Raw genomic sequence first — 24,114 nt, 5'->3', positions numbered from 1 at the left:
TATAATATGTTCAGAAGCATCTTTTCCTCTATTGGTTTTGTACAAGGTATATTTGAAAGCATTTTGAACACTACTTTCCACTCTTTTAGGGTGTGTTTAGTTGAGTAGAGGAGAATAGAGCAGCATTATTTTTATTTTTTGGATGTTTGGTTTTCAATCAAAGAGGAGCAGACTGACTCTTGAAGTCTTCATAAGAAAATTTATCATAAAGATTTAGAATGCTTCCACTCCCGAAAACAGATGCGAGCGATCTCCCAAACACAGTGCTCGATACTGCTCTATTCTACTCTTCAACTAAATAAAAATAAAACGACTATGTCCCGCTTGCCAAACGCAATAAAACAACTCCATTCTAAAAAAATTTGAAATAGAACATCCATTCTAGTTGACTCTCAACAAACGCACCCTTACATAGGTATATTTTATGCTTTCATCAAACATCTTATAACTTTTCCACCGCATAGGGATCACAACTTTTCTACACATCTCACGGCTAAACAAACGACTCCGCCACCCACATATTGTTTGGCCCTCGGCCTTTGGTGCGGCCAAAGAATTAACGATGACGATTTGCATATCTAAATAAAGCAAAATGTCCCCGCATCACATTGTATCAATGCACAACGTTTACAAAATATCGAATTTCTTATTCAGCTTCGTTAGCTAAACGACAAGACCAATAAGCATTAATACAATGTTCGTCGCCTTTTTCAAGTGCCCTCATTTATGAAATGTGATAATCCTTGATGCTTACAATAAGCATTGGTTGCCAAGTTAATGACTCCACAATTACAATAAAAAAATATTCAACAAGAAAGCAAAAGTAGCTCCGTACAACATAATAGTACGAACAGGTAACCAAAAAATGACAGTGAAGCCATTTATAAATAAAGAAAATAGTTTTTCATAACTGACTCATCGATGATAGCGTAGTTAACTTCAAGGGGCTCACATGGGCCAAGCAGTGCCAGATTACAGGTCAACTATCTTCACAAGCTTAGGATAGATTATGCGAGTGTCCCTTGCAGAATTGCTCTCAACAAGAGCAACTTGAACCAAGTCCTGCAGATGGCCATTGTTACAGTCGTTACAGATTGAACATATGTTGAGCACACCATTGTTAGACAGTCATTAGGGCATGTATAACTCTGAACTTATGGATCAGTTTTCTATGTATAAAAAAGAACTAAGAGATAAGAGACTACATGATACAACTCTAAGCTCATAGATCATAAATATTGTTAAAATATTATATGTATAGAGAGTCGTGTAGAGACATGTTAGGTCGTCTTTTGTACTTTTTTACTTAGCCCCCTAAAGACTTAAGGGACGCCCAATGCCATATTAAAAATAGAGTTGTACATTGCCCTTACAAATTGACCATATGTTAAACAACAAATAGAAACATCCTAAATGCTTGTAGAAAGGAATCTAGTTTGACAACTGTCAACAGACTTATAGCTTTCAACAACCGGTTAGGCATTATTCGGACACTCTCGTATTCACCTCAATCCACATGTATTAAGGTGGTCCTTAATAATGAGTTTAATTTACAACCTTCAATCATTTCAGTTGGTCCAATTCACCCCTTAGGGCTAGTTTGGAAACTTAACTCCTCTTAGGAATTGGAGGGGATTGAGGGATAAATGAACCCCTCAATCCTCTACAATTCCGAAGGGGGTTTGAGTTTCCGAAGTAGCTCTTAAGAACAAGTTGAGTTCTAATTTCAAAATTTGTAAGATGATAAAGATCAAATTTCATGTTAAGAACAATTACATATTTTTTCATGTTACAATTTTGAATCACTAGTATTATTTTATTACTGCATTTCCTAACCTATCAAAATAGTGACGATAAGTTTGTGATGTCTTTGTAACAATAATTATGATGTCTATCACCTCATAAAATTTGAAATTAAAACTCCAACTTGTAGTAGAGAAACCGAAATAACATATCTTCCTTAGCAAATTGAACTACTAAAATAGTTGGAGGCAGGAGGTGAGTAAATCGATCTAAACATTGGTTTGGGAGATTTATCTAGACACGGGCAAAACTTCAGGGGAGTAATTTATAGACTTTTTCCAGTCAAATATCTCACCTTCACGTCCCTGCTTGATAAAAACTTGCCCAAGTTGTGAAGAATACATTTTAAATCATCCATCTGCAGTTGTGAAATAACGGTAGCCCGTGACCACATGAATCGAAACAGTAAGATTGAATTTGAAATAATAGATCATGCTCGTATATTACCTTGAGATATCCTGCTCTATTTATGTCAAAGTACCTAAAGGCCTATAAGATCGATGGAGAAAAGATCATGCAGTCATATTAGCTGGCAGACCACAATCCAAACAAACCCTTAATATCTCCCATGAATCAGAGAAAAAACAAACATTACCTGCAACAGGTCCTTGTCGACCACCTCATCTTTTGCTGGCTTAACCTCCTTACTAACTACCTTTTCTCCACCTTCCACAGAATCTCCTTTCTCTGCCACAGACAGTTTGTCCTCCATTGAAGCAGCTCTTTCATGGGTATTAGTAATATTTCCTACTTCAGGTTGTGTTGAACTTCTGTTATTTCCACCATCTGCTGTCGCTACTTCTGGCTTAACATCTCTGTCATTTGTGTTCTCATTCTGTGCCACCAGAAAATGAGGTGTCACAGGGACAGATTAAGCATGGAACTAGTTCTGTACATCTCTTGCATAAAGTTGAACCTCAAACATAAAAATAGCGAGATGATATTATATGTGAAATCATACAATATGACAACAATACATGATAAGATCTTATAAAATTCTAAAATATAAGATTAGTGAAAGGCGGTCTCAAGCATTATAGGGGGACAAAGTAGGCTAATAGCCCAGATGACCATGACTGTTGGTGATTGCCACAAGCTATATAAGGAAAAGAAATTTATTGTGGAAGTTTAAGAAAACACGAGGTGATAAATGACATGACAGTTAAATTAATGAAGAGCTGAATCAACTAGGTCAAAAGCTGGAAAAAAAACCTGTTCTCCATTCTGTGCTCCAGCATGAGCATCATCCATGTCCTCATCATCTTCATATATTTCTATTTCTTCAGGATCTTCCTCGTATTCAGGATCTTCCTCTGCCATATTTGCATCAGCTGCAGGTTTATCGAGAACAGCTTCTGAATGATCAGTGTTCATATTTTCATCACCCTCTTTTGCTGGTTCGCCATGGTTAACAATTGGATGATCTGTGCCAAGTTTTATCTGACCCTCTTTTGGCAGTTCAGCATGAACATTTGCTGATTGATCTTTGCTCATCTTTTCTTCATCCTCTTTTGTCACTTCAACGCTGCCTCCTAGGTTATCAACACTTTCAATTATAGTCTCATGCATGGTCTTGGATCGCTTCTCTGAGGATTTCTTCTCTTCTTTCTTTAGATCTTCCTCTCTCTGGCGTTTGCGTTGATTCCTCTTCACAACATAACGCCTGTACAGTTTCTGTTAAGGAAAAAGAACATGTTATGAAACATATCAATATGCCAAAAGGCCCAAAACATACTGCAGGGTGGCAACTTTCATGGTAGGATGAGCCAAATTCTGTCATACGACAGCGTCCAAACCTAGATTAATAAAAAAATTATGACTACCACACAAAAAGAAAAATGCACCATCACCACACACCAATCAAGGTTACCCATGAAAAAATAGTGACAAAACCAGTTTGCCCAGACTCTTGGATCTAAAACACTTCACCGTATTAGACTCACCACACATGATTCAGATTGCACGTGATATTTGTTAAGTCCAAAATACTTGCCAATTTATATACTCATGCTGGTGTCCAAGTAACAGTGACATGTGAAATAGTTTTAGTAGTTGATGTCTTGAAAAAGAGCACCTTCAGTCTCGTAGTGGCAAAACAAATTAGTGTGAACAAAGAATAAGAGAACAGCCACTGAATTATCAAATACTAGTGAGCAGCTGATCATTCAGAAACAAAACATAGAATCATTAGGTTTAGAAGGTATACATAAAGAGGCTGAAGGGACCACAGAACTGATGGACATAATAAACCACCAAAAAGCCGTTCGTTACATTTCACGCCAGGGTATTTTGAATTACACAACAGTACAATTAAGTCTTTTGGACATGTCACTAGAACAATTACAATAGGAGAGAATTATTTGAAGCTTAGCTAAATCATTTGCAAAGCACAAAGGATGAGAATTATTTGAAGCTTAGCTAAATCATTTGCAAAGCACAAAGGATGTACCTCAAGAAAAGACAGGATAACACAACCCATTCTGTGTTGAAGCATTTCACTGAATGACTCAGCAAACAAAGAAAGCTGAAAAAGGAATAGAAGAACAGATCAGTGTACATCCGCATGAGCTCTCAAACACAAAAAAAATGAAAAGAGACTTCAGTTACGTGGTGTGGGATGCTCAAATTTGCCAACTAGGTAGCAGCAAAACATATAAAGGTGCACAAGTAGTAGTCCCTTTTGATATATACTAACAAAAAGTAATTACAAAACACAGACCTCAAATACAGACTCCTCTATATCCTTGGCAGTATAATCTAGGAGGCCATCCAACGAAAGGGATGTTGAACGGAGCTGCAAAGCAGAATTCCTTCAGATATCATGGACAACTCATCCAAGTAAGTTTGAATAATAGAATTATATATAAAAAAAGTAAACTAAGTAGCATTTTACCCATACTTTAGATTCTTTATTCCTTTTCGTCTGAAGAATGAATCCTGGATATTTTGGTGGTTCATCAGACCTCTTCTTTTCTTTTGTGTCATTGAGTGGTTTTTGCTTTGGATCCATCTTGAGGTCTCTATTTTTCTCTTTATCATCCATTGCTTTATCCTTCTTTACATCATTTTTCATATCTTTTTGTTCCATAGCTTCCTCGTGATTACCCTTATCCTCATTTGAACTGAGGTCAGTCAATGGGTGTTCCTTTTCCTCTGGCTTCTCTTTCTGATTTGAGATATCTTCAGATGGAATTTTTGACCCTTCTTGCAGCTTAGTCTGAGGATTTCCAACATCGATTGAACTCTCAACATTTTTATCTGGCTGAACTTCTGCTTCTTGCTTACTAGTCTCGGCAGGTGTAGTAGAGGCAGTCAACTGCGAACCTGGACCCGAAACTTTCCTTTTAACAATCCTTCGAATTATTTTCTTCTTCCCAGTTTTCTTTGCTTCAGGCTGTTGACTTATGCCAGCTCCCACCTGTTGTTTTCCAGCATCCTCATTCTTTTGTTGACTCTGCCCCCCTTCTGCAGTTTTATTTGCAGATTCTGCTACAACATTCTTGTCCTCGGAACAAGATTTATCAATTGAAGGTCCTGTTGTTTTTTTCCGAACAACTTTCACAACCTTTTTTATTATTTTCTTTTTTGTGGGCTTCTTATCCCCAGCTGCATGGTCAATAGAGGAGTCACCTGTAGTTTTTACTTCAACATCCTCACCCATCTTCTGAACAGGTTCCTCAACTTTAACTTTACTGTCTCCATCATTACCTTGCTGCTTCATATCAGCATCACATTTCTCATTTTTCATATCACTGCAACCAACACCACCCTCTTTTAATTGATCAGCATCTAAACTTTTACCCTTATTCAGCTCCCCTGAAACTGTTAACAAACGACTTCAGTTTTGCTCTAATAACAGACAGGTAAAAAAAATTCAATGAGATGCAACATGGAAATCTTCCAAACCTTGCATCTGCTCTTTCGAATCACCAGGACTCTGAAACAAGGCAACACAGATTTAAAAAACTTTTAGTGAGAACTCCAAAGAAAGAAAGAAAAGTTATTCACCAAATCCATAATGGGACAAAGTAACCTTTTCCTTTTTAACAGTGAGTTCTTCCCTTTCTGCCTTTGATTTTTTGTACAGAATCCAGTTATTCTTCCATATATCCACTGAAGGCAAGCATTCAGACAAGTTTGGCACAAACAGAACAGTAATTTCTTTATGACTGAAGAGTCCATCTTTGCCTATTCTATTGTAATGTACCTGCATGTGTAAACATGCATCAGTTAATATTCCATCAACATGTAGTACGAAGTGGAGGAACTACAAGATACGTATACCATACAAATGTACAATAGCCCAACAAAGTTGTAACCTACAAGTTATCAATCATACCAAAATATGGATGTTGTGGCTATGTTACGGCAGAACTTCAGCAATGACTCGCAAGAATTTGATATCAGAGATAGACAGAAGCAAAACTATTCAAGAGAATATTGAATAGATCAAACATGCAAATTTGTTCAAATGTTAAGGCATGATTTGACTTGGCATATACACGTAATCTGATTGTCAGTAAAAACTTACAATGTTAAACTTGATATGCATCCATGCCTCAGAAATTTGACATACGGAGTGAAGTGTTGGTAGTTGTACTGGCCAGTTTATTTATCTAGCGATAGTTTTCTTAATCTTGAATATAATGCAGTGAGGAATAACATTTCATAAACATTCTTTTTAAGTTAGACATTGTCATCAAACTTGCAACATTACACAAGGCAGAAAACAATGAAAAAGGGTAGCGGTGTCAGGTACAAAGATGTTTTCCATGAGAAGACAGCATGCAGTAAGTATAAACAAAGTTTTTAAAAAATTAAGGTACTGAAACATATATATTCACAAGTACCTCGACAAAACGGTTCCAGTGGGTGCAACTAGATAGATCAACTTGAACCATTTCTTTAACACATCTGTCGAAGTACGATCATATCAGCACAACTGCAAGTTGGTCATCATACCTTGTTTGATAACAGCATACCTGATGGCAGTTTGAATCAAGCAAGAACAGTCAACTGAGGGGTCACCACCATCTATTGCTGCATTCCAAGGGCCTCCAATTGCAAATAGAGAACGATCCTTCTTGAATAAAGCAAATTTTAATATATTGTTCAAGTGCACAACTCGTTCCTCAGTACTTCTCAATGAAGTTATGTCAGCAAAGGCACCTTTGCTCATGCCACTCATCAATAGTACCTGCAAACCATCACATGTATAAGCAGCACTGCAACAGGAGTAATTTGGAAATGATTTATAAAAATCATATAACAAAAACTGTTATTCCATATGATGGTTATCACTGGAAGTGAGATAAGCTCAAGTAAGCATATCAATGCCAAAATAAGAACAGAATTTTAATGCCCTTGGGTAACTTAAGGCAGCACACAAAGTGATGCAATGATCTATTTGCAAGCAACAATAAATTGTTCTCGATATGTACAAACATTAGTATACTGCAGTTTTCTTAATGCCATAAATATTGCTGTGATTTTCAAATAATGTGGTCTTCGGCAACATCCAAACAGACCTAAAACTATATGCCATATGTTTCCTTCAGATTCACGTATACAATGTACGACAGTATAACAAGTTACTCCAGATCAGCTTATCTACTGACCACTAGAGCTACAACTTGAAACGCATACAGAAAAAACAAAATTCCTAAAAAGCAGATATAAAACTGTAGATAGAAACCTTTGCATTCCAAATGGTGGCTGGAGTATTGAAGCTTGGTGTTTTCTCAGTGGAGATAATTGCTCCTTCATCAGCATTATCATCTGAATCATGGATATCATGCTCCAAACTGGTTCACAGCAATTGTATCATAGTGCCAATTGTACAGTTAATTGGAAACATGAGAACTCCAAGAAGGAACACATGTATAACAGTATTTATGCATAGTAATGTGTTCATAAATAAAAGGAATACCTCACTGGTGTATCGAGAGGAAGATTTAAGTTTTCTTTAGCCCAGTTCAAGACAATCTGTGCAACAGCAAATTATACAAATTAGAGTGACAGAGAATGCCAAAAGCCAAGTTGAATATCGATCAGCAGCAAAAGGTAGATGAACAGAATGCCCAACCTTAGAAAATTCTGGAGTAACTGCAAGTCTGGGATACCGTTTTGTCAAGCACAGATAATCCCTCTCATCATCCACGAAGCGAAATGGAAAAACCTGCAAATAACATCATAGTTAGCATTAAGTTCACAGCAGGAAGCAAAATGAAACAATCCCATAATTGTACATAGAAAAATGTCTTGATGAAACATTAAATAAAAAAAGGAAGAGACCGGAAAAAGGAAGACAATCATTCATGGTTAATCAATCATATACTCTTGTGCAATCAAAGATCAAGGTAGACGTGAACGCTCCTCTAATTTTGGTGAAGTCATGACTTCCCATAGCACAAGAAAAAGAAAGGAAAGATTCTGTACCAGGAGAGAGAGACAAGCCTAATAGACTGGTAAAAGGAAGAATAGATGAAGATGGAAGATGGACCAGAACCAAGGAACCTTAAGATCAGAATGCATCAAGGAGGCTAGTGAAGAACTAACGATGTCAACTGATTTCAGCAATAACATTGACAAACACAGGTTTCAATTTACCTTGCAAATATATTCTCTCTTTATTTCTTTAACAGGTGAACGATGCCTTCAGCACAACAAATGAAAACATTAGTTTAAAAGCTGCACAAAAGACAAAGCAGCAACCTATTTCATCCACAAAACTGCAGAAGAGACATGGAAGTCCACCTATGCACAGCATCACGTCGAGGGGAAATTCGCCGTACAGGCTTCTCAGATCTAACAGAAGAAGACCGCCGCCGATCACCAGGGCCTCTAGGTGGAGTGTGCTCCCGCCTTGGATCAGTTCTGTGCTTCCTATCCCGCTCTCTCTCCTTCTCCCGGCGCTCACGAAGGCGTTCTCTTTCGCGCTCTCTTTCACGTTCGCGTTCGCGTTCCCTTTCTCTTTCACGTTCTCTTAGTAGTCTTTCATGATCCCTTTCCCTTTCACGTTCTCTTTCCCTTTCACGATCTCGAAAGTCCCGTAACTCACGTTCCCGTTCTCGTTCCCGTTCCCGTTCAAGTTCCTTCTCTCTTTCCAGTATTAGGTCCCTTCTGCGTTCCTCATCTCTTAGATCCAGTTCACGACGATAACCAATTCGATCAACTCTACGATCATCAACCATTGAGACGGCTGGATGTACACGGGGTAAGATGCTATCTCGGTGATCAGGGTCTGAAGATGGATGGGGCAGGCCTTTCACTGAGGCATAATCACGTCCAGGAGGAAGACCTGCACCAAAACCAGTGCCTGACGATCCTTGTCCATAGAGGCTGTCGATGTTTGTCCTTGGAGCTCCTTCCAACAATGAGGCTGATTGCTGTCTTCCATATGGAGCATTCCCAAGAATGGATATGTTGCGATTATCAGCTTCAACTCTTCCATATACACCAATTTCCTGGGATGCTTGATGGGCTGGAGCAGATCTTCCTGCAAAGTAATCGGCTTGTCTGCCAGAAATGCATACTATACTCAGTGTATGTGCTATGTTCTATTGCAGTGATAAACACACAAATGGCTGTTACTGATTAGTCTTCCAAGAATATCAATGAGAAGTACCGAAACAACTAACGGAAACAAAGGCTACGCAGAAATAGTTTAGTAAACACATGATCATTCAATTAATGCACTGTTATATCTTGTGTGACAATAAAATTCTAACAATAATCAACAACCTTCTAGATTCATTTCATATAACCTGACTGAGGCCTGAGGGTGTACCTTGTATCAGATCCGGGCTGCAGCTGACCTTTCAGGAGCTGCTGGTGGCGCATTGATGAACTCTAGAAAATTAAAAGGATTCGTTAAACAACATGCTATCAGAAAGAACAAAACAGTGGTTTCTAAGTAGGGAAACAAAAATCTACCTGCTCCATATGATCATGAACCTGTGAAAGAACAAGATGGTTACAACAGTGCACTGATTATTTGCAATCTAGGAGAAAGGCAAAAAGAAAAACAGAGAAAGAAACCTGATGACCAGTAGCTGTCTGATCAGTATATCTTCTATCCAAATCACTGAGACCATCTCTCCTACCAAGATTGGCTGAGTGTTCACCATACATACGTCTCTCTAGTGGATAATCAGTGCTATATTGGTCTAGCTTCTGTGCATAACCACGCACAGCCATATAGTCATCATTTGGCCTTGCCAGGCCAGACCCCACAGGTGCAGATGAGAAGTTGGACGACTCAGGGAGAGAAGTTGGACGAGTTGGGAAACTAGGAAGACTTGAAGAAGCTGGACCTTTGCCACCAAGTCCGCCAACCTGTTGAAAAGAATGAGAATGTTCAGTTACGATACTTGGCAACAAAATTGTGGGAACCACATGCAACTGTAATGGTACAAGTTAAAGGTCACAAGAAGTGAACCCTAACCATAAGAAGTGACTGAAACAACGGAAACATATGACTGGCAGGAATTGACATGAAGAAAAGGTCACTTGAGTAACTAAAACAGAGGCCAAACACAGCACAAATAAAAAAGTATCATAGTTAGCACAAATTCCTTAATAAGTAAAAATAACAGAAATATCAGGGACAGACATGAATAGTTCGCACAAATTCCTTCATAGACTCATAGCAACCATTATCCATGGTGCGTACTTAGTATCATGGTTTTAAATAACCAGCTATAAATGTGTGGTATATGCTGCTTTTGGTGTACTGTATTTTGTCACCTTGTCACTATGCATTACAAATGCAATTAAAAACCTATGGACACAAATCAAGTTCTTATCACTGCAAAATAACAGCCAACAATCAGCAAAGAATCTTCCCCATCCTAGTTCTTGCCCCTTATGTGACCAGGAAGGAGAGTCTATTCATCACTTGCTTGTTTCTTGTGTCCTCGCGAGGCAATTTTGGTATCTTCTTCTCCAACGTGTCGGCCTGTCCGCACTCTCCCCCGGGATGGAAGATATCAATTTTGAAGCTTGGTGGAGTAGATCGGCTGAGGTTACTCCTAAGGACCTTAGAGATGGCCTTAACTCTTTGGTGATTCTGGAGACACCGTAATGACTGTGTTTTCAATGGTGCTCAGCCTTCTATAGCTAGATTGCTTACCTCAGCCAGTGATGAGTTCAATATGTGGTGTTTTGCGGGGGCCAAAGGCTTGACCCGTCTTTCGGACCTAGCTTTTGTGTTCAACCCCGGTTAGAAGGTGGTTATTACTAGTGTTGTTTGTGTGTGTTTGTGTGAGTGGTGTTTAGGTCATTGTAATTATCATCCTTCTTTTAATGAAATGATACGCAGCTCTCCTGCGTGTTCGAGAAAAAAACAATCAGCAAAGAAAAGTAAAAAATGCTATTTGATGTTTGCTGAGTGTAACAGCTACGAAATGCTCTTTTTACCAATAATAACATTGCTTAAATCTAGCACTACCAGATATCAAGTACGTACAGTGGTGACTGTTGCAGACATTAGGTAGAATTGATATACAAGTACCCATCAGAAGTATGATACAGCTGAGCAAACTAGTGGAGACAGATCAGAAACTGTGGCATACATTGTTTCATGTCATAGATGAAATCATGATAGGTCGACAAGGTCACAACAAACAACATACTGTGGGCATGCTTTGCTACTCCTACGAAATCTTGATCACCTAGTTATGTGGATTTAGCTTACCATAGAATTATGAGCAGGGCATAAAACTTTAGATCTAGTACTACTTTACAATGCAAAATGTAGACTACAGTAAAACTCAATACAAATAGTGACGTTAAACAACAATATGGAATTTCAGACCATGAATTTGGGGAACCAGAAACATTTTCAGGCTCCAAACCACCTCAAGTCCCAATCCCCTGTCATAACAATATACAATATGCAGCAGGGAAGAGACAGGATACAGGAATAACTTAACCTGCAATCACACTGGCCCTTAATATAGAAGAAATTGCGGATGGGGAACAATCAAACAGATTCAAATATCAAATTGGTACAGAGGAACCGCCACAAGAATAAATAGGATAGCTGCAGGGAAGCAGAGATAAGGCAGGAATTTCTACTTATAGCCAATGGTTTCAAGTCGCTCGACTAGCTAGTCGAGACACCTGGGCGACCAGGCGACTAATCGCGATTAGTCGACGATTAGGTCGACTAATCGGGTCCTAGTCGACCTGATCGTCCCTATTGGTCCTCCTGCATATTTACAGGTACAGGACCTATATATACATTATATATATGTGTAATAATGTAATATTGATATATATACGCATAGCATATAGCAATATAGCATATAGGAGGCAATATCAAAGTAACCAAATTACCAAACAAAACAAATATGAATACCAGAACTGGACAGTGGAGAGTGGACAATTCTGATTTCAGAACACCATTGAACATTCAAATTTCAGAACATCATAGAAATTATGAATACTAGAATTGTCAGGCACTCAAATCACATTTCAGAATTAAGAATTCAGATTTCAGAACATGAACTGAATATCACTCACTACTCACTACATAACATATGATGTAGAGTTGCAGACTTACTAGACGTCCAGCCCAAAGCAAAAACAGGCCAGCCGCCAGCCAACCAAACCTAACTAATCGTCCACACATTAACTAGACAACTAATCGCACTTGGTCGACGACTAATCGGATGACTGGACGATTAGTCGACCTAATCGGGTCGGATACCCTGGTCGCTCCACTAAAACCGACTAGCCCGACTAATCGCGATTAATCGCGATTAGTCGGACGACTTGAAATCATTGCTTATAGCTGGTAAATAATGGCAACTTTGATGTTTTTCTGCCCCATCAAACCAGTATTCTAAAAATCCGCCTACCAAGGGAACATTTAGGCTCTAGGTGGTGGTCAGCAGCTGCAATCAGGGACAAATCAGCAAGGCTACGTGGCCAATTAGGCAGCCTGAAGGTACACCTAAGACCTAATAGGTGAAGCCAAGTCAGCACCAACAGTCACCAACTCTCCTTCCCCATGCCAAAATCTAAGTTGATGGTTCTTCGCCGCACCTCCTAAATACATCAAGAGGCTTGGCCACCTCCAAAGCAAAGTGGTTATTGTCCACAACTCCACATCCCCAAAAGGCAAAACATCAGTTCACATATGTCACAAATTTTGAAATACTGGTCCCAAAATGCATAAGTACAGAACATCAAGTCCCAGCAGACTCTGATGATGAATTGACGTGGAGCAAATCGACTACAAAAAATAACCAAAAGGTAATAACATAGGATAAGTCAAACTTCTTGTAGTTTATTAAAACTATAACTTAGGACTCCCAAACTGGACATAAAATGTTAGCTGGAGGTAATAACATAGATTAGCCTGTTTTTGTACAGGCCTACAGGGGAACCTAACAAGTGCATTTTTTGTTAACCAACTTTTATTTTAAAATTCAGATTAGCAAGAAGGATAACCAAACACACATTAAAAATTCTGCCAGCAATATTTCACAAATATTTAATTGACAGACTGGAATCGACAATTCTATCCCAAATGTCCATGATGATCCATTCAATTTCCTAATGCCAAAAACAATGCAGCTTTGTAACACTTGACCCTATAACTACAAACCTAAGTATCAGACTAGCAGCTAATACAAAAAAAACTCAACCAGACAGCCCCCGAGCATTATATTAAGAAGACCTTTTCACGCGGGTCGAGAAAAAACCCGAACCACTGCCCCACCCATACATAGCGACACCGTAGCCCATTTGAGAAACGACCGCGACCGGGAGCAGGCCTTAGATTTGTGCTTTGGTGTGGGACAAACGAGAGGATTTTTTAACCACAGCCTAATGTTCGCTCCCACAGGTAGTCAAACCCAGAACCTGAGGAGTGCTACTCAGACCACATAACTAACTCAGTTAAATACAACAACAACAAAGCCTTTGTGTCAAGCAAGTTAGGGTAGGCTAGAGTTGAAACCCAGCAGAAGCCATAAATCAAGATTCAAGTACGTGCATAGTTATTGTTAGAGTGATATGTATATGGGCTGGCCCATTAGTGTTATGTGTGCATTCTAGCTCTATGTGTACTGTAGCTAGGGTTTCCCAGGGCAGAACACTCTCTCTCACTCTCTCATGGTATCAGAGGACTCCCTCTCGTGCGGCGGCGGTCGCCCGCTTCCCTCCCTGCCCACCCCACTGACGCCGCCCTGCTCGGCCCGCCCGGCCACGACGGCGAGCGCGCGCAGGAGCAAGCCGCCTGTCGCCGCCACTCCTTGCTCGGCGCACCCGACGACAAAGCCACGGAGCGCGCGCAGGAGCACGCCGTCAGCCGACCCCTGTCCGCCGCCGCCGCCACCATGGCCGACCGTCCGTCGTTCCCTACCTCCTCTGCCGCCACTCCCTACTCCGGCGACTCCTTTCCCCCTCTCCCTCTCTCCTACCAGGCGGCCCTCGACGCGCCCGGCTCCGCGCGCGCCCCTGCCCCTACCTCTGTCCTCGTCGCAGCTGTCGCGCCGCCCTCTCCTCTGGCCGCTCCGACCGCGCCCCAAGGGGATCCGGCCGAGCCAGCCTCCCCCCACCCCACCCGCCCTATACCTCTGACTACCGGGGTCGCGTCGGCACCGACCTCATCCAACTCCCTGCTGGCCCCTGCCCTGGCGGCCGCAGCCCTCTACCCGGCTTCCCTTCCAACGCACTCTCCCTGCCCGACGCGGCCCTATCTAGCTCCCGGCTGTTGGCAACGGGTTTTCCCCATGTCCCGCTCGACATGCCAATTGGGGCGCCCGTGCGTGACCGTCCACCACCCCTGACTGTCTACAGCCAGCCCTCCGCCATCACATCGTCCCTGCGCGCTCCCTCGGATGACGTCGCAGCCCTCCTCATCGCCACCCGGGCCGCCGTTACGGCGGCTCGCCAGCGGGCCTAGGACGCCGCCTGCGCTCTTGAGCAGGAGCAGGCGGTTGTTGACGCCATCGAGCGCCAGTACGCCGAGACCTACCGCCGTCTCGCCGGCAAGGGCGTTTCGGATGGCTCTCCCACATCCGCTCGACACTACGCCGACACCTTCGAGCCCGCGCCCACCCCAGCCTCGACTCTTCGCGCCTCTCTTCATGCTCAGGCGACGGCCCTCACCAGCATCCGGGCAATCGTCACCGACGTTCTCGCGCCGGACTCCACTCAGTACCCTCGTTGGCGCGACCAGGTCCTACACACCCTACGCCGCTACGACCTCGCCGACCACGTCCTCTCTCCGGTCTCTGACCCGACAGAGTATTGGCTCCTGATGGATGAGGTGGTGCTTTCTTGGATCCATGGCACCCTCACGGCCGAACTCCAAGACATCGTTCGTGTGCCGGACGATACGGCTCATCGGATTTGGGGTGCCCTTGAGGCTCAGTTCCTCGACAACCGCCAGACTCGGATTCTGTACCTCGAGACCGCCTTCCGCCAGCTTGCTCAGGGCGATCTCTCTGTGGACGAGTACTGCTGTCAGATGAAGACAATGGCGGACACTCTCCGCACCCTCAGGGCCCCCATCACCGATGAGAGCCTCGTGCTCAACCTCCTACGCGGCTTGAGCCCTCGCTTCGATCGCGTGACTCCCATCCTCACCCGCATGAAGCCATTTCCCACCTTTGCAGAGGCCAAGAACAATCTGCTTCTCGAGGAGCTTCGCCTCTCTGCCACTTCGACCTCCGCTCCCGCCACGGCGCTCTACAGCGCACCTCAGACTGCCCCCTCTGACTCCAGGGGGGTTCCTCTTCACCGCACTTTGGCCCCACTGCCCCCTGGAGCTTATCGGCAGCCTACTGGTTCCGGGGGGGTCGCGGTCGCGGTGGCACGTCGGGCGGCCGGGGCAGCTCTCCGGGTGGCTCTCAGTGGCCATCCCTCTACAACCCGTGGACTGGCACCATCCACATGTGGCCCGGGCCATCCACGGGTGCCTCGGCTCCTCGCCCCACCACACCTCCGCATGTCTTGTTTGCCGCTCCACCGCCGGTTGCGCCTTCGGCCCCTCCCCAGCCTCAGCAGTGGCTCCTTCCCCTCCCGGGGCCTTCGGCCCAGCCCGTGTGGGGGGCCTGGACCAATGGGTGGGACGAGCAGTCTCTCGCCAGCTCCTTCTCCATGATGATGCTAGCCCCACCCACCACAGTTTCTGACTGGGTGGCTGACTCCGGCGCCTCCTATCACACCACCCCGAACGCAGGTATACTGTCCTCCACCTCTCCCCCCACCCCTCCCTTCCTTCTTCCATCGTTGTGGGAAACGACTCTGTCCTACCCATCACCTCCGTGGGTGTCGCGGTTCTTCCCGGTCCCTTTCGTTTAACCAACATCCTTATCGCCCCCAACATCATTCAAAATCTTCTTTCCATTCATCAGTTCGCTACTGACAATTCTTGCTCTATGGAATTTGACCCGTTTGGTTTGTCTATGAAGGATATTGCCACCAGGACCCTTCTCGCTCGGTGTGACAGCCCCGGGCACCTCTACACGCTACGCCTGCCTGCTTCCCCTACATCGACCTCTGCCCCGCATGTTCTTGCAGCGGTCGCCTCCTCTGTGGCTTGGCATCGTCGTCTCGGCCACCCCGGGCGTGATGTGATGTCCAAGCTCTCCAGTAGTACCTCTATTTCTGGTTGTAGGGGATCTTTTGAGCACCTCTGTCATGCTTGTCAGTTAGGTCGCCATGTTAGGCTCCCGTTCCCCACCTCCTCCTCTAGGGCAGAAGGCACTTTTGATCTTATACACTGTGATGTATGGACATCCCCTGTAATCAGCATTTCTGGCTATAAGTATTATTTACTCGTTCTCGATGACTTCTCGCACGATTTGTGGAATTTTCCCTTACGTCAGAAGTCAGACACCTTTCCCACCCTGTCTCACTTCTTCGCTTGGGTCTCCACTCAGTTCGGTCACACCATCCGGAGTATCCAGTGTGACAACGGGCATGAGTTCTATAACAATGTGTCCCGTGACTTTTTTTCTCTCTCGCGGTGTCCACCTCCTTATGTCATGCCCCTACACGTCTCCTCAGAACGGTAGGGCTGAACGCATGATTCGCACGGCGAACGATGTCATGCGCTCTCTGCTCTTTCAGGCCTCCCTTCCTGCTCACTACTAGGCTGAGGCCCTCACCACTGCCACCTACCTCCTCAACCGTCTGCCCACCAAGGCGGTTGCTCACCCCACTCCTTACTTCGCTCTCTTCGACATCCACCCCTCCTACGATCATCTTCGTGTCTTCGAGTGCGCTTGCTACCCTAATCTCGCCTCCACCACTCCTCATAAGTTAGCACCCCGCTCCACTCCCTGTGTCTTCCTCGTGTACTCCCCCGACCATAAGGGGTACCGATGCCTCGACCTCACCTCACATAGAGTCCTCATCTCTCGTCACGTCATCTTCGACGAGTTGGATTTCCTCTTTTCCTCTTCTTCCACTGCCTCTCTCACCGAGCTAGACGTGTTCCTCGATCCCGCCCCTGTGTCCCCCACTGTCGCCCCCCTTCCCCTGCAGGTTCGTTCACCGCGCCTCCCCGTGCGGCCCCGCCTGTGACGCTCTCCCCTGCACAACCTCGTGCAGCCTTAGTGTCCCCTGCGTCGCCTGGCACGACCCCACCGGTGCCACCCTCCCCACAGCCACGTGCGGCCTCAGTGTCCCCTGCGTCGCCTCGCGCGACCCCACTGGCGCCACCCTCCCCCGCACAGCCACGTGCGGCCTCGACGTCTCCCGCATCGTCATGACCGACCCTGTCGTCTCGCTACACCAACCCCATCCAGACGTATCAGCGTCGTGGTCATCGTGGTGCACCGCCTCGCCCTCGCGCCGACCCCCACCCCCGGCCTATCACCCCGTCATCGTCCACCGGGATCCTTGCCACATCCACCCGATGGTCACCCCGCGCACGGCGGGTGTTCTCCAGGCCCCTGATCGTTTGATTCTCGCCGCGGCCTCTTCTCCGATCCTACCGCCGGTTCCCACGACTATTCATGGTGCGCTTGTCGATCCGCAATGGTGGTGTGCCATGCAAGAGGAGTACGACGCTCTCCAGGCCAACCACACCTGGGACCTGGTGCCACATCCCCATGGTGCCAACGTGGTCACCGGGAAATGGATCTTCAAGCTGAAGCTGCATGCCGACGGGTCCCTAGAGCGGTACAAGGCCCGCTATGTGCTCCAAGGCTTTACCCAGCGCCCTGGAGTTGACTATGACGAGACCTTCAGTCCGGTGGTCAAGCCTGCCACCGTCCGGACTGTCCTGACTCTCGCTTTGTCCCCGGACTGGACGGTCCACTAGCTCGACGTGAAGAACACATTCCTCCACGGCACCCTGACGGAGACGGTCTACTGCACTCAGCTCGTTGGGTTCGTTGACCCTGCTCACCCCGACCTGGTCTGCAAGCTCAACAAGTCACTCTACGGCCTCAAGCAGGCCCCAGGGGCTTGGTACAGTCGCTTTGCCACTTTCTTATGTTCGCAGGGCTTCGTCGAAGCCAAGTCGGACACGTCCCTGTTCCTCCTCTGTCGCGGCCCGGACACTGTGTACCTCCTCCTCTACGTCAACGATATTGTGCTCACCGCCTCCTCCCATGGGCTCCTGCGTCGCATCATCTCCTGCCTTCAGCAGGAGTTTGTGATGAAGGGCCTGGGGCACTCCATCACTTCCTGGGGATCACCGTCAAGCGCCGTCCCCAGGGCATGTTCCTTCACCAGCGACAGTACACCGTCAACCTCCTCGAGCGCGTTGGCATGGCCAAGTGCAAGCCCTGCGCGACCCAGGTGAACACGCAGGGCAAGGTCTCCGCCGCCGGCCCCTGGTCGCCGATCCGACCGGCTACCGGAGCATTGTCGGGGCACTTCAGTACCTCATCTTCACCCGGCCCGACATCGCCTACGTCGTCCAGCAGATATGCCTCCACATGCACGATCCTCGAGAGCCGCACCTCACCGCGATGAAGCGGATCCTGCGGCACTTGTGTGGCACCCTCAACTTCAGGCTCCTACGCCGGTCCTCGACCACGGAGCTTCGCGTCTACACCGATGTCGACTGGGCAGGCTGTCCCGACACGCGTCGGTCCACCTCGGGCTATGCCGTGTTCCTCGGGGACAACCTCGTCTCCTGGTCATCCAAGCGTCAGCCGGTCGTCTCTCGCTCCAGCGCCGAGGCCGAGTACCACGTCGTGGCCAACGGCGTGGCTGAGGCGGCCTAGCTACGCCAGCTTCCTCAAGAGCTCCACAGTCCGTTGGCCACGAGCACCCTGGTTTTCTGCGACAACATCATCATCGTCTACCTCTCCACCAACCTCGTCCAGCACCAGCGCACGAAGCATGTCGAGATCAATCTTCACTTCGTCCGCGAACGAGTAGCCTGTGGAGCTGTTCGCGTTCTACACGTCCCGACCACCTCCCAGTTCGCCGACGTCTTCACCAAAGGACTTCCGTCCACGGTGTTTGCGGAGTTTCGATCTAGTCTCAACATCTGCAGTGGCTAGAGTTTCGACTACGGGGGGTGTCAGAGTGATATGTATATGGGCCTAGCCCATTAGGGTTATGTGTGCACTGTAGCTCTATGTGTACTATAGCTAGGGTTTCCCAGGGCAGAACACTCTCTCTCACTCTCTCTCAGTTATTTTTCATTCGCTTCTAATCAAGGCTAAATCTTTGGGTATGTATCATCCTTTCAGAACTCCTTTTAATGCCTCTTCCCATGTCAATTTCAGCCTTCCACTGTCTCTTTTCCCATTACAATCACACCTTAGAATCCCACTACACACGGTTGCCTCTAGAGGTCTCCGTTGGACATGTCCAAACCATCTCAATCGGCGTTGTACAAGTTTTTCTTCAATTGATGCCACCACTAGCCTATCATGTGTATCATTGTTTTGGACTTGGTTCCTTGCCATACAAATGCAACGCAACATATGCATTTCCAGAGCACTTAGCTGTTGAGCACGATGCCTTTTTCAGGCCAATATTCTGCACCGTACAACATAGCAGGTTTAGTCGTCGTTGCTTTTATATTATCCTCTTGTCACATAGAATGCCAGATGTTTAGCACCACTTCCTCCGTGTTGATTTGATTCTATAGCTAACATCTTCATCAATATCCCCATCTCTCTGCAGCATTGATCATAAGTACCGAGAGAGATCCTTCCTAGGCAGCTAATAAACTAAAAATATTATCCTTGAATCAAGGTTCCTCACTGATACAAGCAACACAAAAAACAAGCTACACGGCATGTGCATCAATTATATTAATGGTTGCGAATCAACAACAATCTCTACTAATATAAAGTGGCACTTTCTCCGTGCGTGCGTCGTCCTCCTATCTTCGCGCACATGCATGAGTCCTTCCCACCATTGCCTCCCTCCAAACACATTGTGCTCCCTGCCTGCCTTCCCGCTACCAAGCACAAGAAGCTCAAGGTCACCGTTGCCGCCAACCGCTCCATCCCTCCTTGCTCGCGTCGCCGTGCTCCAGCTCCATTGTTGCCAACTGCTCCACCCTCGTGGACCAAAGTGTAGTACTCCGTAATAAAGAACACACACCTCATGCGCTCCCACCCTTTCGCTCCCTCAGCTTACTCGCTTGACTATCTCTCCTCGCTTCGCTCCGGGTCTCCATCTCCCTCTCGTTCCTTTCCTCGGTCTAAGCCAATTGTGCTCCGATCGGAACCACGTGTGCTTCAACTTCCCATAGGAACCCACTACTGGATCAACGACGTCGACATCGATGGCCTCTTCACTGACGTCTCAACGAGCCTCCGTCGATTCCAGGAGTGGACCGCCAAGAAGAAAGGTTGATTGTGATTGGTAACTCGCAAGGTTGGGGTTAGGATATATAGAAAAGTTACTGTCTTAGTAGCTGGCTTCTTTGATTCAGTCATTCAGATCGTAGTTCTAGAGATGTTTTCAGAGTAGAGACAATTCTTTGGTGTTCCTTGCTTTCAATGGCCATATATTTTCTTGATTGGAATTAACATTTCGTATCGGTTGTTCATCATGATAACAAACCAGTAATGTGATCCCATCATCACACGATTGGCATGCATACCCTCCTTGTTCACTCTGTTGCGCTGTGCAGTTTGAGTGTGTGACAATAAAGGGATTATACGTACACATTGGTCGATGCATACAAGCCAACGAATTGTACATGTTGCACACACACAACAAAGCATTGATCCCCCATCTTATTGACTATTCACACATTCCCTTGCCATGTATGTCGTTTGTCTTACCTGCTTGACTGAAAGCATACCTTCCCATGGTCTTCGACAGTAATTCAAAGATCTTTCGATTTTCATTGGCATGTTGTGCAGTAAGCTTCATTCGGCTTTTTTGGTTTGCTTTTGTACCAAAAATATGTTTTAGAGATATCCTACTAAAATCTAAATATCTTAGACCGCTTTAGGTCCCTATGGTTAATGACTCTTTTCAATCAGCATGCTAAATCCTTTAGTGCAGAATGTACCATAGTTGAAAACACTGTGTTTAACATAATTTATGTTAGCGTTCGGAATAGCGTTCGGAACCTGAAGGAGTGGAATATTGATAAAGAGCTCGCCGTGGATAGGAAGGGGTGGAAGTGTGCAATTCACGTGCCAGAACCCTAATTTGTAGTTTCGCTTTTCCTCCTTAATCGTTTAACCTTTTCTTGTGCCCCTTTAGATCTTGTTGGTTCTTGTGGGTTTTATCTCTTTTTATGTGTCTCCCAGTTTCGTCGTTTTTCGGTTCTCCTTTGCCTTTTTCTCCCTTTTCTTTTCTTTGGGGTTGAGCTCTGAGGTTTTCATATGGGGTTTCATTTCTAGCCTACCCCAACGTGCTTGGGACAAAAAGGCTTTGTTGTTGTTGTTGTTTAGAACGTGTTTGAACAACTATCACATTTAAACAATGTGGACTTATATATAAAAAATCGTAGCAACACACAGGCACCTAACTAGTGAATATAAATTGCATGTTGAATTGGAGATTTTATCTAGAAAAAGAACAAAGCAGTTATAGTTAACCACCTGTTGTGTGCCATATACTGATGCATAAGGCCCTCCATACTGCGCAGCAGCCCCTTGTCCTGCACGCGCACCAAACCGACCACCATCAGTGCCACCTGCCGCTGCCGGGGCTGCAAATCCAGTGCTACTAGGCTGAAATAGAGAAAACATCCAGCCAAAGCAACGGGAACACGAATGATTATTCATAACGAATCTGCGTCCAGCAACAAAAGAAAGCAGTCAGACCCTTCACAGAGCCTTACGATTTGGCCGTACGGCTGCTGCACGCCGTAAGGCAGCTGCTGGCCATAGTGATTGGGCCCTTTGGGAGGAAACATAGCGGACGCGCCCACCTAGGGCACGGGCACGAGACCCTGATAAAACAATCCACGCGCACGAACAAGCGCCTGCGAGAAAAGAAGGAAACCCTAGATATTTTAGCACCAAAAACGAATGCGACCACGACTCCAACCCAATACAGACACCGTATCCGCAGATTCGATCGGCTGCCAGGTGCATGGGCTAGGGTTTACCCGCGAGATGGAAGAGGAGGCCAGATGGCGTCGAATGGAAGTGAATCCCCCGTACGCCACGGCTTCAGGACAGAGTCGGGCCGGCGCAACGGTTGGCAGCGGAAGAGCGGCGAGGGTTGGCGGCGGAAGACCACTGGAAGGGTTTCGGGCTTTCGGCGAGGGATTTGGAGAGCGCAAGATATATGTGGTGTTTGATTAGTGTGTGTTATATTACTGGTCACTCGCGCGCCAGCGCGCGCATTAAGCAATGTAATAATGTGTATAGAAATAGCATTATAAAAATGTTTTTAATAAAAATAGTTGAATTAAAATAGATAATAAACATGTAAATTTGTTGTAATAATTACCTAGCACATGCTGTTGATTGATAGAAATAAAAAATACTTGATTTAAGGTTGTAAAAGTGAAGTACTGATGATAGAATATCAATAATTGAGATATATACGTAGATGCATAGGTAGAAAAGAATGTCTGATGTAGCTAGCAATAAAAGAAACATATTAGTCTGGCATAATATTTATGGGACAAACACTGTATTATCACATATTTATATCTAAACAGATTGTCAGTGTATAGTAGCAAAAGATGTCTGCAACATATTTACATCTAAGTAGGTTGTTCATGACTACATAGTGGCATAGTATATATCTAAGCAGATTGTATTATCAGTGCATAGTAGCAAATGATGGTTGCCACATATTTACATCTAAGTAGTTTGTTCATGACTACATAGTGGCAAAAGATAAGTATGTGGAGAAATTATTGGAGGAAATTAAATTCAGGTAAGTATGTGGCATTGAATAAATGGTAACTGGATAGCAGGGTCGAAATCAATATCTGCTGCATCAAAGTAAAGTTCTATTAAAATGAAATGAGGTTGTTTTTTTGGAGAATAGGCTGGAGAAGCATTCTTTGAATGCTTATAGATAGTTATGCAAAAAAAGAAATACGTAATAGTACCACTACTGAGAAAACAGTTATATTGGAGGACACTATGAGGAAAAGGAATGTGTAATCAAATGTATCTTGATCAAGTAGATTTTTTTCGCTGAGTAAATATGTAAAATTTGATGAAGCCCGTACTTCCAAACCGAAGATTATAATTTATTGTCAAATTAATAATGACAAAGCAGTAAGCAGTAAATGGTGAAGTACTATAAATACAAAATAAACGTCATGTTTATAGGAAATGCATTTGTACCTGTGCCAAACGTTGATAAAATGATGAAGCAATCGGAGAAGCCGTGGAGATCTCGACAGTCGTCGGCCCGGACGATCTCCGTCGGCGACGGGAGCGATTCTTCGGGGAAGCTGCTATGACGTTACAGCAGATATAACCGGTGTAGCGCTAGGAGTAATGGATGGGATGGGGAAACAATGAAGTCGCGAGCAGCGTCGACTCCGCCCAAAAGATGACGACACTATGAAGAGAAAGAAGTAGCTGGCTTCTTCCCTTTGGTGCGCTCGCTTCGTCTCCCGTCCAGAAGTGTCTGGCAGTGGCTAGGAAGAATAAAAGCACGTGTAGGACTGAGTGAAGGAAACAACACTCTTTTTGGACGTTTGGATTTGAAACTGCGTAAACCATCGGACGGCTAAAAATTTTTGGACTACGTGGACACACTGACTGGGGAGCGACTGGGCCTGCTTTAATATATAGAAATATCGAATGTCTAGTATATATTAAGGGTGTGTTCGTTTTGTTGAGCCTCCAATTGAGCGAGCGGACGGTCTGGCCCTGAGGCCGGACGGTCCGCGGTCCGGACAGTCCGCGCCTGTGGGCCGGACGGTCCACGCAT

General features: G+C 45.1%; 1 protein-coding gene across 1 annotated transcript; it reads right to left on the bottom strand.

Moving 5' to 3' along the window:
- Positions 1 to 626: 626 nt before the first annotated feature.
- On the bottom strand, positions 627 to 22,553 carry LOC103639973 (protein SHORT ROOT IN SALT MEDIUM 1). Its single transcript, XM_020543866.2, has 23 exons — positions 22,319 to 22,553; positions 22,049 to 22,192; positions 21,807 to 21,938; positions 9,844 to 10,140; positions 9,739 to 9,759; positions 9,593 to 9,654; positions 8,560 to 9,321; positions 8,413 to 8,458; positions 7,889 to 7,981; positions 7,733 to 7,788; positions 7,499 to 7,607; positions 6,786 to 7,000; positions 6,654 to 6,717; positions 5,837 to 6,010; positions 5,710 to 5,740; positions 4,703 to 5,625; positions 4,523 to 4,597; positions 4,253 to 4,327; positions 3,016 to 3,477; positions 2,399 to 2,638; positions 2,251 to 2,292; positions 2,099 to 2,161; positions 627 to 1,062 (listed from the first exon to the last, which is right to left on the bottom strand). The coding sequence occupies exons 2-23, from the start codon at positions 22,121 to 22,123 to the stop codon at positions 973 to 975; spliced, it is 4,107 nt and encodes a 1,368-aa protein (XP_020399455.1). The 5' UTR covers positions 22,124 to 22,192; positions 22,319 to 22,553; the 3' UTR covers positions 627 to 972.
- Positions 22,554 to 24,114: the final 1,561 nt, after the last annotated feature.

Source organism: Zea mays, chromosome 9 (genome assembly GCF_902167145.1).
Source record: "Zea mays cultivar B73 chromosome 9, Zm-B73-REFERENCE-NAM-5.0, whole genome shotgun sequence".
NCBI lineage: Eukaryota > Viridiplantae > Streptophyta > Magnoliopsida > Poales > Poaceae > Zea > Zea mays.
Note: the sequence above shows the minus strand (reverse complement) of the source record. Positions and strands in the feature narration are given on the sequence as shown.